Source organism: Poecilia reticulata, linkage group LG21 (genome assembly GCF_000633615.1).
Source record: "Poecilia reticulata strain Guanapo linkage group LG21, Guppy_female_1.0+MT, whole genome shotgun sequence".
NCBI classification, from domain to species: domain Eukaryota; kingdom Metazoa; phylum Chordata; class Actinopteri; order Cyprinodontiformes; family Poeciliidae; genus Poecilia; species Poecilia reticulata.
In genome coordinates, this window is record NC_024351.1 from 23,368,164 (window position 1) to 23,382,309 (window position 14,146).

General features: G+C 39.0%; 2 protein-coding genes and 1 long non-coding RNA gene across 4 annotated transcripts in view; 2 read left to right on the plus strand and 1 right to left on the minus strand.

Moving 5' to 3' along the window:
* The window catches only part of cep85l (centrosomal protein 85L), a 9,183-nt gene extending 3,677 nt beyond the window's left edge, over positions 1-5,506 (plus strand). Inside the window, exons 5-13 of the mRNA XM_017302135.1 lie at positions 231-348; positions 419-586; positions 682-834; positions 1,428-1,582; positions 1,685-1,802; positions 1,876-1,926; positions 2,352-2,459; positions 4,320-4,488; positions 4,795-5,506. Of these exons, the coding sequence (XP_017157624.1) occupies positions 231-348; positions 419-586; positions 682-834; positions 1,428-1,582; positions 1,685-1,802; positions 1,876-1,926; positions 2,352-2,459; positions 4,320-4,488; positions 4,795-4,964 (1,210 nt within the window). The 3' untranslated portion in view covers positions 4,965-5,506. The remainder of the gene's footprint in view (positions 1-230; positions 349-418; positions 587-681; positions 835-1,427; positions 1,583-1,684; positions 1,803-1,875; positions 1,927-2,351; positions 2,460-4,319; positions 4,489-4,794) is intronic.
* A 1,172-nt stretch (positions 5,507-6,678) lies between these two features.
* gopc (golgi-associated PDZ and coiled-coil motif containing) overlaps positions 6,679-14,146 on the minus strand; it is a 12,736-nt gene continuing 5,268 nt past the window's right edge. For both annotated transcript variants that reach the window (XM_008398516.2, XM_008398515.2), the window contains 6 exons: positions 13,191-13,366; positions 10,078-10,243; positions 9,895-9,990; positions 9,215-9,379; positions 8,905-9,073; positions 6,679-7,957 (listed from right to left, as the gene is read on the minus strand). In XM_008398516.2, the coding sequence (XP_008396738.1) occupies positions 7,842-7,957; positions 8,905-9,073; positions 9,215-9,379; positions 9,895-9,990; positions 10,078-10,243; positions 13,191-13,366 (888 nt within the window). In that variant the 3' untranslated portion in view covers positions 6,679-7,841. The remainder of the gene's footprint in view (positions 7,958-8,904; positions 9,074-9,214; positions 9,380-9,894; positions 9,991-10,077; positions 10,244-13,190; positions 13,367-14,146) is intronic.
* LOC108165776 (uncharacterized) lies at positions 8,999-9,888 on the plus strand. The gene is made up of 3 exons (XR_001776109.1): positions 8,999-9,091; positions 9,263-9,423; positions 9,680-9,888. It is a non-coding gene; the product is annotated as an uncharacterized LOC108165776 (long non-coding RNA).

Below are 14,146 nucleotides of genomic sequence, written 5' to 3' on the forward strand. Positions count from 1 at the left end.
ATAAATACTGACAAACCTTATGTGTTGTTTCAGTACATTCAGTGCTCAGTTTTAACATTTCCTTGCAGTACTGTCTATAACAGGCCTGTTCCCCCAACTTGGTGAAGCATAACTATTATTATTATATTATTGTTATGATGTTGTCAAAAAATTGTAATCTAAAACTTTACAATTAAAACAGAACCATTGATGATAATCTGTTGCTGAAACAAAATGATTTTGTGTTTCAGCCAAAAGCAACAAATCATGCAGCTGCATGTGTGGATCAGAGAGAACGAGCACAGAGCCCAGCAGGTCCTGGGCAGCCAGAGAGGACAGTTTCATACCTCCATAATCCCAAATACTGAGGTGAGATACGGTGAAGAATTCAAAGTTAGATACGTGATTACAAAACTCACAAACAATTCTTGTTATTTAGGAGTCAGCAATGACAACATCCTGCAAGCTGCAGTCTGATAGGCAATGTTGTGATGAAGAACTTAGTAAGAAATTAGCAGCCGCCGAGCTTGAAGTGCTCCATCTGAACCTGTTTTTTAAGCAGGTCACTCTAAAATATACAGAGGAGATCAGAAAACTGGAAGAGAAGGTATGATTCACAATTTATGTCTTTTTTTTTACTTTMARTTTGACTTGTGTTTGTCTCTGCAACCTGACTGATCTATCAATGTAATTTGTGAACAGATGAAGACAAGGGATCGTTACATTACCAGTCTGAAGAAGAAATACCAGAGAGAGAGTGAGCAGAACCAAGACAAACAGCAACGCATTGAGATACTGGAAAAATACCTCTCTGATCTCCCCACATTAAATGAAGTTCAAGTCCAGTCCAAACAGGTATAAACATACACACACACACACACACACAAACAGCATTTCCCCTCATGGGGATGAGAATTTGTCCACATAAGAAGTGGTGGTCCCCACAACCCCACAACACACACAGAAATGGGTTCCCTTAAGGATATAAAAACTTGGTTCACACACACGCACCCCCCCACACACACACACACACACACACACACACACAGCCAATCTGGAGCTACTTCATAAGAGAAGTGCTTTGAGACATTAGTTGTAAATTGGCACAACTAATGTCAATTAGTTAGGTTTGACCTCAATCAAACCTAACTAATTTGACTTCATCTGACCTCAATAAATGAATTTATTGAGGTCAGATGGCAACCACAACACACAGCTGCCTACCAGAACATCTATATTTAATATGTCTAAATATAGATGTTTAGACTTAAAGAGACTCTTGTAGATCTTTATATCTAGCTTTACTGACGCTGCCTCTTAGCATGTACATGTATATAATGGTGCACCAAGCTCATGAGTCCCTGTGGACATGCACCAACACATTGGTTCCTATCCACATACTCCCAGTACATAAACCTTAGGTAACTAACCTCTGTTTATATGCTCAGCAGGAGAAGTTAGAGGAAAAAAACAGGCATCTTGAGAATACAGTGTTCCAGTTACAGAAGAGCATAGAGGATGGATGTGCATTGATTAAGAAGAAAGATGTCATGATTGAGATGCAGGCCAAGACAGAGGATGAGATGATGACATCTGTACAAAGGTATGGTGTGAGATCATAGTTCCTGTTTTATTTTGTATTTGCTTATCTTGCTGTCTCRCTTTGTTTATTGTTGTTTTTTGTTTGTTTTTTCTTATTGGACAGGTTGCGTAAGAAAGTGCAGCAGTGTCTGGATGACGGGGCCAGGCTGCCGGTGCAAGATCTAAAAAACCTTTTGGGAGAAAATTCTCAGCTCCTGCAGCAGCAAGATAACAGCAACATGGTAGCATCACATACAACTGAATAGAAACGCTTTCGCTAAATTCAAAAATATATTAATCCACCACCTTCCCCAGGTATTAAGGATACAGAAGGATGAAATTGAGARACTAACTTCACAACTAATGGTAGGGATATTTAAAATATGCATGTTAGATTCATTTATTACTATTACTCATAACATTCTGACTGTTTTTATGATATACCACAGCTCTCCCTTTTTCCCTAAACCTGATAAGTTTGGGATTTCTCTCAACCTCAGAAGTCTGCTGGGAAATCTGATGCCAAGCCAGCAAGGTCTTAGTTTGAATGTTATGAAGTGAGGTTGTGGTTTATAGTGTGTCCTGTGAACCCAGTTCAGAATTAGTGAATTTCTACGTTAAAATAGAGTTTCTAAGATGTTGTAAGGGCTCATGTGAATGCTATTTTATAACCGTTTCAACTACAAAAGACCRGCAGAATTAGTTGGTTTGGTGATCTTCCTGTATGAAACAGAACATCCAGCTTATTTGTCCCAAAAGTTCTCAWTTGTTTGTATTTTCTTTTTTGATAGGCCACTAGTGGAAGACTGCTAAAAAAAAGAGATGCTGCTCATCCACCAGTGGCTTGTTCTCTGCAAAAGGAGGAGAACTTGGTCAGCATGCTTGGAACATTCTCACAGGTATCACTCTCTGGAATGTCAAACTCTTTGCGTTTGGGTATTGGTCAGTGTAAGAAACTTTAGCTTAGCTTAGCTTGTAGTCAAACAAGCCAAACCACAGAGAYAAGTTTTATGTTCAAAATCATTTCAAAGCTGCTTGACTTAGTTTAGAAAGAGTCTAGAAATTCCAACCTGACCCAGTCCAACCCATAGACATTGTGTCTGAGGCAGAGCCAACTAACCTCTGCTGGTTATATTATTGAAAATRTGCCACAGTAGCCCAAGTYCGACCGGGCCATGACCCGGCCTGAGTTCTGAGTCTGGCTCAGGCTGTAACTCTATACTCTAGTCTACACTGTTCAATCCTTTTTCAAGTGGATTCCCAAGACATGTTTACACACTCAGGACATGCACATGGTCACCGCCAGCATTCTGGGTTTGTTGAGACAAAATAGCTTAATTTTTTCTAAAGACTCAGAACCAAGACTAAAAAGTCACACGCTTGCCTAAGTTCCCATAAATGACGGGGAGAACGGTARACCAACTGTCCACTGTTGGTCTACTGCTCAGGGAGGACAGAATCGAAACGTGATCTTCAGTATGGGTATACTTAAGAGTGAGGGGTTCCTCCTTCTAACTGACAAAGTCAAAAGGTGAATCATTCTTTTACAAATGAATCCACTGGGACTGAATGCAGTACAGTGTAGACTAAACTGATAACTGATGTGCTTATTCTATAAAGTAGAAATTAGCACAAATATATCCAACAAACAGTGGATCAGGATAACTGATTTGATGATACACCATGGATAAACAGTTAATGCAGCAAAATAGGAAACAGGAATGTGGCACAACCTGATAGTTTCATAATTGGGAAAATATGTATTTTTTTATTTAGGACAATTGAACCTTAAGTAATTAAACTCTGCATTAAACATTTTTCTTGTAGAGTTGCTGTTTCAGTGATCATTGGGTGAGAGGCAGATTACACCGTAAAGGGCAGTTTACTAAAACAAATAAAATCAGATCATTTTTCTTTTTTTTTAAATTATATTTCCTCTTATCTGATTTTGTTTTGTTTTGTTCATAAACAATCTATTTTATAAAAAATGGCTGAGCTGTTGATTACTACTTGAGTTCTATTGTTCAGCTCAGATGTTCTGTTATCAGGTCAGAGTTGGCTGCTGGAAGTAAACAGGTCAACATTACAAGGTAGTTTGCAGCCATGTCCGTTTTTCTTTTCAAATGTGATCAGTGCAGTTGTCTGCACCCATATTGCTATGGACAATGAAGCTGTGTATGTAAATAGAAAGCATTTACATTCTATTTATGTATAAGCCATGTGATAAATKTAGTGACCTGCTGGCTCAAGCCTGGACTTTTTTATAGTCACAAAGCAGGTCAGGGTAGAACCTGCAGGCCGGCGCTGTGGGTGATGGTAGGCGCAGTACTCCACTGTAACCTGAAGGGGRCAGTGGCTCCCAATRCTCTTTATGCAAACCACCAGAGTGCAGAGGAGAACTCTCCACTGGGGAAGTCGCGTTTAGTTCCCTCTTTTCAGCGTGGTTATCATGAAGTCATATGATTATCATCTGGCTCATTAAACACCGACATTCATGAGATGCTTTGCAACGACCATTTGTGGTTGGATGTGATTGGGCAAAATCTAAGGTGGGACCTTCTGCACAAACCTTTAGGTTCAGCTGTTATTCATCAAGGAAAATTTCTGTTGTGCGTAGTCATGGTTTCATAAATCAGATTTTATGTATTTATTTATTTTGCTGTACAGGGGGTGGCAGTCTGCCAAACATGTTCTCTGTTGTCATTGACCCGGTTATGCTCACATTGAAACATTAACATTTTATTCTCTCTGTTAACCAGGACAAAGACAAGTTGGTGCATCTGTCATCTGCAGGAAGCATGTCAGAAGTGGACGAGCTTTTGAAAGAGATGTCTTTGTGTCTGCTTGACCTGCGAGGTTTCTGCAGCATCCTGGCCCAAAGAGCGCAGGGAAAAGAGCCCAACCTCTCTCTGCTTCTGGGAATGAAATGTAATGCGCTAAACACAAACACTTCAACGTCACATCTTCATATGGTTAATCAGAGTAAGAGCTTAATATATGCCAGAGAAATACAGCAGGAGAGCAGGAACAGCAGTGAGCAGAGCTTTTGACAGTTTATGTAGAAAGGAAGGAAGAAATGTTGAAGAGTGAAGTACATGGTTGACATGTTTGAATCATATTTCATTCATGTAAAATGAACAAACAGTATTTTCTATTTCTCTGAATGTAGAGGGTATGGATGTGTTACTGAGATGGTGACCAAATGTCCTCTGCTACTCTGTTGTGTCCGTCCAGCATTCAGCGTCTCAGCAGAGGAACAGGAGCACCAGCTGGCTGAAGGAGAAGAGGAACCGAGCTCTAAGCTGCTCCAAGTCGGCCTGCTGAAGAGAGGAATAGATGATCTGAGGAGAACTGTAGCAGAATACTGTCCTCAGTATGTGGCTCCAGGCTGTGCCACGCAGTGAATTCTTAAACATTTCATTTATCGAATCTCTAACACTATACAACGAGGATGTTTGGAAAATGAATCCTATCTGTCACAGCTCTGAAAGGTTTGAACATGTTTGAAGTTTTGTAACAACTGTTGCCTCTAATCCACTTCAGCACTGGATGYGAGCAGAGCAGCACCGTCCATCAYTCTACTCCTCTGACAAATAGGATTTTATGCTGATAATAAAATGTTGAGGATGGTGACACTAACTTTGCTTGGAAATTAGGATATTACATAAGGTCATATCAGAATAAATTCAAAGTTCAAGCAGAACTTTGTGCCTGTTGATACTATGGACAGTAATGTTGTAACCACACTTAGTTTGCGATGTGCTGTCCTTCCTGCTGCAGAGCATGGCTCACTGTGGAAGATCTGCTGCAGGTTAGTAACAGCAGTGGGTCGATCTGGGCTCAGACTCGGTCTTGGTGCTGCTCACCACACGGCCCACTTCACTAAGCTGTTTTTTATAAAATAAACCATCAAACATCKTAATTTACATTAAAATATTTACTGAAATTTTGTGTGTGTGCCTTTTTCAGGGGTTTTTAGCTTCCGTTTGTCTTTTTTTTCCCCCAACTTCAAAATGCTTTTCTATGAAATAGAATTAAAAAATAACAATCAAAAAAGAAAAGCCCAAATATTAATAAAACAGAAATAAGTCGTTTATTTATATAGCACATCTCATCAAAAACATTACACTGAAAACAGAAGTAATAAAAAGTAGTAATCTAGACTAGAAGTTAAAGGAAATAGCTGAAACTTGGTGTTTCAGCTATTTTGTCTTCTGGACATTTGTTCTAGATGAGAGGAGCGTAGAAACTGAATGAGAGGACTTGAGTCAGAAGACCTGAGAGGTCTGGAAGGTTGATAAAGCAGATCTTAATTATATTTTGGTGCATCTTGAAGCTAAAACTAACGAGTATCTTATCATTATTCTGTGAGGCCTTCAGAACTGGATGATGAGCTTCAGTTTCCTGGATTTGGTGAAAACATGAGCAGGACCGTTCCAGAACAGCTGACGTTTCAGACTGATCTATCGATGTGACTAAAGCTAAAGGCATGCAGGAAAACAAAATAGACAACAGATATAAAATAACTTCATGATCAACTGATGGCTCTTAAACCTTGTGCAGCTTTAGACAGCTGTGCAGCAGTCTGGTTCTACTGCATTTAATAACTCAGTGCTGKCTGTCAGAAGTTTAAAAACATCACAGAGGAGAGTCCGACAGTATTCAGAGAATAAGTTACATTAAAATACTGAAAGACATTCATGTTGTTTTCCAAAAACACATGCAGTATTTATCAGTGTTCTGCACCATTCTACACCAACATTAAATCATTAGAATTTTTAAATTTGACAAATGTAATTAGATTTTTTTTAATAATTCAGTTGAACTGCAGTTTAAAAGTATGGTCTAATAGTCATCGGTTAATTTTAAGCGCATTTCTATTTGTTACTTTAGTCAGTTTCACGTCATTTCAGTGACCCCTGTGGTCTTTCTGAACATTAAGAGTTATCAACTTGTTTGCATGTGTAGCACTTCAATATTTATTAAAGGCCATTCAATAACTTGAATACTTAAATAATTAAAGAGCATTTAATCATTTAAAAGTTCCTCAAATGATTAAAGAGCATCTTGAAGAATTTATAAACAAAGTCCAAAAAAGTTAAACTGACAAAAACATAGTGAGGTTTAAGAAATTTATGAGTTATGACAAATAAATGGTTTATTCAAGTTCAAAAACAAGCAGGTGGATAATAAACGATTCAGCTGAATACATGGAATGCAGAGGTGGAAGCCTGGAAAAACCGGTGTAGTCAAACTTTCTCTACAGTTATACTGCGAGGCGTTCCCACTGAACCAACAGTTTTTAAAGAACAAGGAAATGCAGCAATTTAAAGAGCACACATACCAAATATCAGTAAATAAACAGGATTGTCTATTCATAACAGAGATGGGTACAGTAGTCTCCTCTAAACAGATTTAGGACGTGTGATACTGTTGCCAATGACAACACTGACCTACGATCCTGTTGAACTACCAACTAAATATGTGGAGACAAGGATTCATTCATTTTTATGAAATTTCAGGGATAGTAGTGATTAAAACAATTCATCATGCTGTTTTTGAAATTATTTAGTCAAAAAAAAACTCAAGAAAAGCCAAGAAGTTCACAAGAACAAATAATAATWAAAAAAAAATCAAAAGTAACATCAGCAAACTGAAAAGGGTCAGTTGTTAGCCTAAGAGCTACGGAAAGACGAGGTGGCTCACCAAACAGCACATTGCATCTTAATCTTCTGATTACACAAATAGGAGTTTACACATTAAAACATAACTATAGTCACTGTTAAAAAAAGAAAACACACACAGACCCTGTCTAAAATATTTGACGCCTAAATGAGTTCATTGTGAAAGGTGTTCTACGTTTCTAACTCACTTATTTTTCTTTCAGAATCTTTTCCTGAAAAGGCTTCCATATTTAAAAGACCAGATAATGAACCAAAACACTCCGTCTCCCCAGACAGAAGCTCTGAAGCATTTTATCAATGAAGAGATGAAATTATTCCACTTCCATGTCAGCGTGCATATTTCTCTCCTATAGTGTATTCCTATCAGCTCCCATTGCTAAAAACATTCTCAAATTTCCCCAGTAACATTAACATGGCATCAAACTTTCACATAAAAATCACTGAGATCAAGCGCCACAAGCCACAAACTGCACTTCATCTAGACCAAAAGAGAAAAATGGGAAAATGGACAGTAAAAGTCGGTTTCCCCAAGTTTCTCAGATTGTCACTGAATTGTTTCAGTTCTTGTCCAAAAATCCCAGAGGTCAGTTTGGCATTTTATGAAGCGTAGTCCGTGTCTGATGGCTTTGACGGAGTTTCCTGCGGATTTTTCTGAGAGGGGATTCCAGGGTTTCCGTTCTCCGGTCCATTGTTCAGTGTCATCTTCTCCAGAGCTGCAGAATGGAGACAAAAGATTCATAAAGAACAAAAAACTCTTAGTCTGACTGAATTAAAAATGATTCCTCCTTATAATTCAAAAATAATTAAATACTTTCTGACAAACATGCTGCTGTTTCTCCTACAGACGGCCTCTCTTCACAGAAAACCTGTCAAGGAACTGGCAGGTAAAGCTATCTAATGTTACTCAACATGTGAATGAAACCAGCTTTACAGAAAGAAACAGAACGTTCACACCTGCTTCAACAAGAAATGAAGAATTTCTTGTTGAAATTACCTCTAATTTCTTTGGAAATTAGAGGTAATGTTACATTACATTATTTGACTAAAGATTAATGTTCATTTAGTATTTTTCAACATGAATACTGATTCATATAACGTGTTGACCTTTTCTTCCTTAAGGTTTCATGTAATGCACTTTGTTAATTCAGCTGGTTCAGATAATCATGTTCCTCAATTTTTTTAATCTAATGGATCAGATATGATGATCCATGGGTATTTATTCATATAAGGATGAATAAAATACCCATGGATCATTTTTGACTTTCTGCACGTCTGTTTTCAAAAGTAAAGAAAGTATTATACCAAATTAAGCCTAAGATTACTAGTACATTTAAGGAAATGAAAGTWGCCTTAACTATTTAAATTTGGATACTTTAACAGCTATCTGAATATCTTAGCTCTATTTTCACAATCAGTCATATTGGACATTAGTATTCGGTTGATTTAATCCGTTTCTGTTCTCACATCTAGCAGGAAAACATTGAAAACTAGGCAGGACTTGTCACTGCTCCATGAACGGATTTGCAGGTTTCATATGTGATTTACTTGTGTGAATTATACAATGTCTCACTCTTTCACACGCATCAGACTTGGGGAGACACTTTCCTGACTTTCCTCACTTTTCCTTCACAGTGTATTTAAAAAAAGAGATTTCTTTCACCCTGAAGTGATGCCGAGCTGCTGCCTGGTGGCGCTGTTGTGCTGCTGTCCTCCAGTTCATCCAAGTAGAGTCGRTACCGGTGGCCACTGTCATCCTCATACTCCACATTCTCATCATCACTGTCCACTTCTGGGGCCACGTATACCACCTCGAACTCAATTTGTCCTCGCTGCCACAAACATCCACAGTGAGCATATTAAAACAAATAAGCTGCTCATAAAGAAGTAACTCTTTAACCCTTTATGCCTCCTGGTCTTCTTTAAAGCAGAATMAATACAGTTAGAGAAATCCAGACTAACAGAGGTSCTACCTGCTGAGAGAGAATGGTGACGGCTTCCTTGTGTTTTGCGTCTCGCAGGTTGATGCTGTTGACAGCAAGGATGGCGTCTCCAACATGCAGACCTCCACATCTGTCTGCAGGCTGGTTAGGATGGATCTCTGAAATCAGAATGGGAACGCCATGCTCCTTCCCACCCTGAAGAACAGACACATGACATCAAGTCCTCACCAAACAATAAGGTATTTATTTTGGCATAAATTGAGTCACTTCAGATTCCTCTGTTGACAAGCAACTTTATCCAGACACGCCTCTTGTTCCAAACAGTTAGTATGTTTCTTTCTCAGTTTTGTACTTATTGTCATGCTGACTTTTTTCTGAGGGCTGTCAGAGGAGATTGGGGTTAAAGTATCCCTTTGTCTTAAGTCATGTTAATTTGAATACAGGTATGTGTATTATAATATAAATAAAGTTGTTTTTTTGTTTTTTTTTAACTAGCCACAGTCGTCGGTTGGAATCCCAGCCTGGTGAAAACCAGCTTCTTGTTCTACACGTTGCTTCATGCTGATGGACCTTCAGATGTTGAGACACGATTGCTTGCTGGAGGCGTGAACTGTGTTGAAGTTTTTTTTATTTTACCCAAGTGATAAAGTTTGTAAAATAGGGCAAAATTGGAGTTTGTTCCTCCTCAAGGCAGAAAAAGTTCTATTTACTGTGATGGAGATTCCTAGGCCTTCATGATCCTCCTTCAGGAGCGCCACCTTTCTGATGGGACCCACTCCCTGGGTTTTCTTCAGCGAGTCAGGGTCCTGTTATACAAAAAAAYATGAACATTCAAATGTTTTTAGAAAGGACAAGTGCAAGTGCTTTCAGTCTCTGTGTGAGTTTAAACATACGTGTCCCACAGGAGAGGGAAGAGACTTCTTTGGGTCGCTGCGGCCTCGACATGCACGGATGACTGTTTTATGGCGGTGGAGGTGAATCTCTGCCTCCAGCTGGTTCCACAGCTTGTCATGGGCCGGTCCTTTCATGTCACGACCAAGTAACTGGATCTGCTGCACCCTGAAAGTGTGATCACATCATCATTTACTGTCATCTGTTAAGATATGCTTCTCTCAGCTGTGATTAATTGGTGCGAGTTCAGATTAACTTGGTGATCTATGAACAGAGATGCATCAAATCTCAGTCATCGTACAAATTTCAGTTTGCACAACGGACTGCTGGGGTGTAACATTTAATAGGCTTAAACACTTCACTGTTACCAACTGACTGTTGTTTCACAGCYTGTTGTACAGAATTCAGATTGTTAAAAAACCTGCTGATTCTCACCCTGATGAGCTGGTTTCACCTGGCTGCTAACAAACCACATTCATATTCTAATTAAACTCAAAAATACTAAAATTAATACAATAAAATGTTGTAACATCAAAGAGTTGTTGTRGATGGTGATGGCTGTAGGCAGGAAGTTGCAGTTTGTGTTAAAGTACATCTGAAGAAGCCTCTGACTGAAGATGCTATTTTCCCAAGACAGTGATGAAGAGGACGGTCTGGTTGTTTTAATGAAGAATCCTTCTGTACATCCTCATGTCTAGAGGTTCCACAGACGTCCCCCGGACAGAACCAGAGCAGAACCAGAGCCAGAACCAGAACCAGAACCAGAACCAGCCTTCTTCATCAGGTTCTTGAGCCTTTTTAGGTTCCTGGCTCTGATGCTTTTATTGTCTTTTCTTTTGTGAAAGTCAGTGAAAGTATCCAGCAGATTCACTAACCATACAAAATGTCACCAGACCCAAAGCTGCAGGAACCAATCGGGAAAAACAGAAGTCAGAGTTTTTACTAAAGAAGAATAAAACCCAGGATGAATGAAATTTAATATTATACTGTATGGTCAGCAAAAAGGCAAAGTAAGATTAATTAAAGTAGGAGGGGCTCCTGTCTAAAAAGTCACATTTTATGTTATATTCATCAAACACAAATAGTTTTGTTTAAGTTGGATTTTAACATAAAAGAGAAATAAAATAACTTTATACAACACTGCTACGAGCAGGGACCCCCACCTCTAACGGGGTGAATCTGACTCTCACCCTTTGAAATCAACCTGGAGTTTATCCTGATGGACAGATCTGAGGTACAGTAACATTACAACAACAAAAAATGATTTGTCTTTGTGTTATATGATCAATATGCAGGCTGAAGTTTTATTGTGATAAATTATTGACTGTAGCAAAAAAAAAAAAACTGCAGCGCTCAAAAATGTGAGCCAGAAATGTTAAGACATCTGATGTCTCTCTTTTTCACCCGAGTTTACTGCAGAGCACTCGCTTTCCAACATCTACAGCAGGATTACACAAATGTTTTCTGCTGGGCCCTCCAAAAACATAACAACCCCTCCAGATCTGTGGTGTAGGATTAACAGAGTCCACCATCTTTGACATTCCTCCTCCAGCTCTGACACCCAGTCCAGTTCACCAGTCTACCCACCTCTGTTCACTGTTTAGAGTTATATAGTGTGGAAATCAGAGATCACACAACTTTTTTTTGTCTTCTGCCATTTTGACTCATGCAGTCAAAATAATCCCTGTCCATCTATTTTTACTTGTCAATTTTTAAAATGATAATGACATATTTAAAGAATTTAATGAAGCGGGGGCTTCAGAGGACACCAACTCACCACCCACAAACACATGTTGTTTAGTTTGAGGATGTTTCTGCCCAGTGTGACAATGGTACTGCAATAAAATAAAATAGCATTAAATTAAATAAACAGGTTGATTTTGGTTTTGCTCCCCATGACATTCCAGACTCTGATCCTCTGGCTTCTTACTGCTCTTTGCAAATGGCTGAACTTTTTCCCAGGACAAACTTCAGATAAAATGAGTTTTGTGCAGGAGCCCATGTGCAAGGCCTGCACATGCTTCAGCATCATCCTCCTTCCATGAGGGTGGAGGTTGCTGCTGCCAGTGACATGCTCCACTTAAAACACATAAAACAGAGACGCTCACATTTCTGAGAATGGAAAAAACTTGTCAGCTGCTTTYCTGAGCCCTACCCAAAAAAACAAACAATTACCTGTCTATTTGTATTTTCTTTATTCCATGCTCACATATTATGATGACTGATTCTCAACCTACAAATATGGCTTGGTGTTTCTGACTCTGCTTTGTGGTACATCTGATTGTTTATTGGCTTTTTTTATGTATCAACAAAATTGTTATTTTTTGTGTCTTTAATGTAAACAATGGTTTTGGTAATCAAAAGAAGGGAACRTAATGGAAAATCTTATAATGTGCTCCTCACCGCTCTTTGTTTCTGAATGATCTGACCACAGACCAGCTGCTCTCAGACTTCTGCAGCAGTGTAACAGCAAGAAGAGGTTCTTAATGCTGGAGGCCATCTAAAGCCTGAGCATTAAGGAACTGCTCTTCAGTTAAGTTGAAACGTTTTTGTTGCAATCCAGTTTACGCGACACCAGTGACTGGAGAGTCTCACACTGGTGCTTTTTGAAACCAGGTATCAGAATGGAACTGTAGCTCCTCCCAGGATGTGTGAAGTATGCTGCAGGACAAAACAACAGTCCATGTAAAACAGAGGATGAGCTTGGTTTAGGTTGGACTAAACAGAACCAAAACCAGATATGTTCTGTGTGAGGAACCTCAACAGCCCTAATGACTGCAGCCTCATTATTTGGTACCTAGATTCCAAACTTTAAAAGATCCTCCGACATGTTTCCTGACTGTGTCGACATTAAAGTCTAAGGGCTGCTTAAAATTTAACACCAATTCCAAACTGAAAGGACCTTTTTCTGTATTTACCTGTGTGTGCCATGCTTCAGCAGAAAAACATTTATGAAAAAAACTACCAGCCTGAACATTTGTAAGGAAGAAGAGCAGCAACAAATGATGTCCCATTCTTCAGTCAGAAAACTGTTGTCTGTCCAACCAACATCACCTCTGGAAATATCCGTTACCATGGGTCCTAATAGAATTCAGTATGGTGAGCACAATCTTACCTGCCAGCCAGTTCCTTGTCCAAGTATTTAGCTGCTAGTCTGGCTCCGTACACCTCAGCCTGCAGAACTGCAATGTGTCTGCGAAGAGCCTCGTTTTCTTTCTTAAAAAGTCGGACTTCTGCGTCCAGCCTTGCCTCAGTTAATTTCTCCTTCTTGCTAGCTTCAAGTTCCTGCTCCTAGAATGAACACAGACCATGTATAAGTAGCATAAAAACAACAGGAACAGTCAATCTGCCAGGTTCTCATTTTAAATGTAGTTTTAGTTTAATGGGGAAGAAACAGCATCAACTAACATTTCAGAATAAAACAACAAATGGATTTGACTGCCATTCTGGAAGACCAGTCAGTAACCCGTCTTCAGTGTTTTGGCTCAGAGAGGATATTCCAAGATTTCACATTACATGGTCTGATCCACTGGTCTCTCAGTTTAATAATCTTAGCAGGAAAACATTCCCTAAACATAATTCACCTCCATGTTTGAATGTGGGACAGGTGGTCTAGAGACCGTAGCATTTTTCTCCCACTGGAGACCAGAAGAGGAGCCTGTAGGAACCTTCACATTTCAGTCATTTGTGTTCTACCCCTGGTGTTTCTGTGACTATGGTTCTAATGCTCTCCAGAACATTAAAAATATCTTCCTGTATAGTTGTGGTCTGTCACTTTTCTTTCTCCTAATTATCYTCGTGACTAATTTTCATTTCCTTTTTCTTCCCTTTCTAAATAATCTCACCAATAGCTGCCATCCTCTCACAAACCGTCTTGCTGATGGTCTTGGCAACAATATGTTTGGTTTAGCTATGAATTACTAATAAATACCAAAGGCAATTGATAACAAAATTATCAAGACAGGTAATTAGCTTTATCAGTTATTGTTTTCTTTGTCTCCTCAAAAACATTCAAAATACCATCCAGCCAACTCTGATTCTAGATTGTTTATTTCCACTAATATTTCTTTA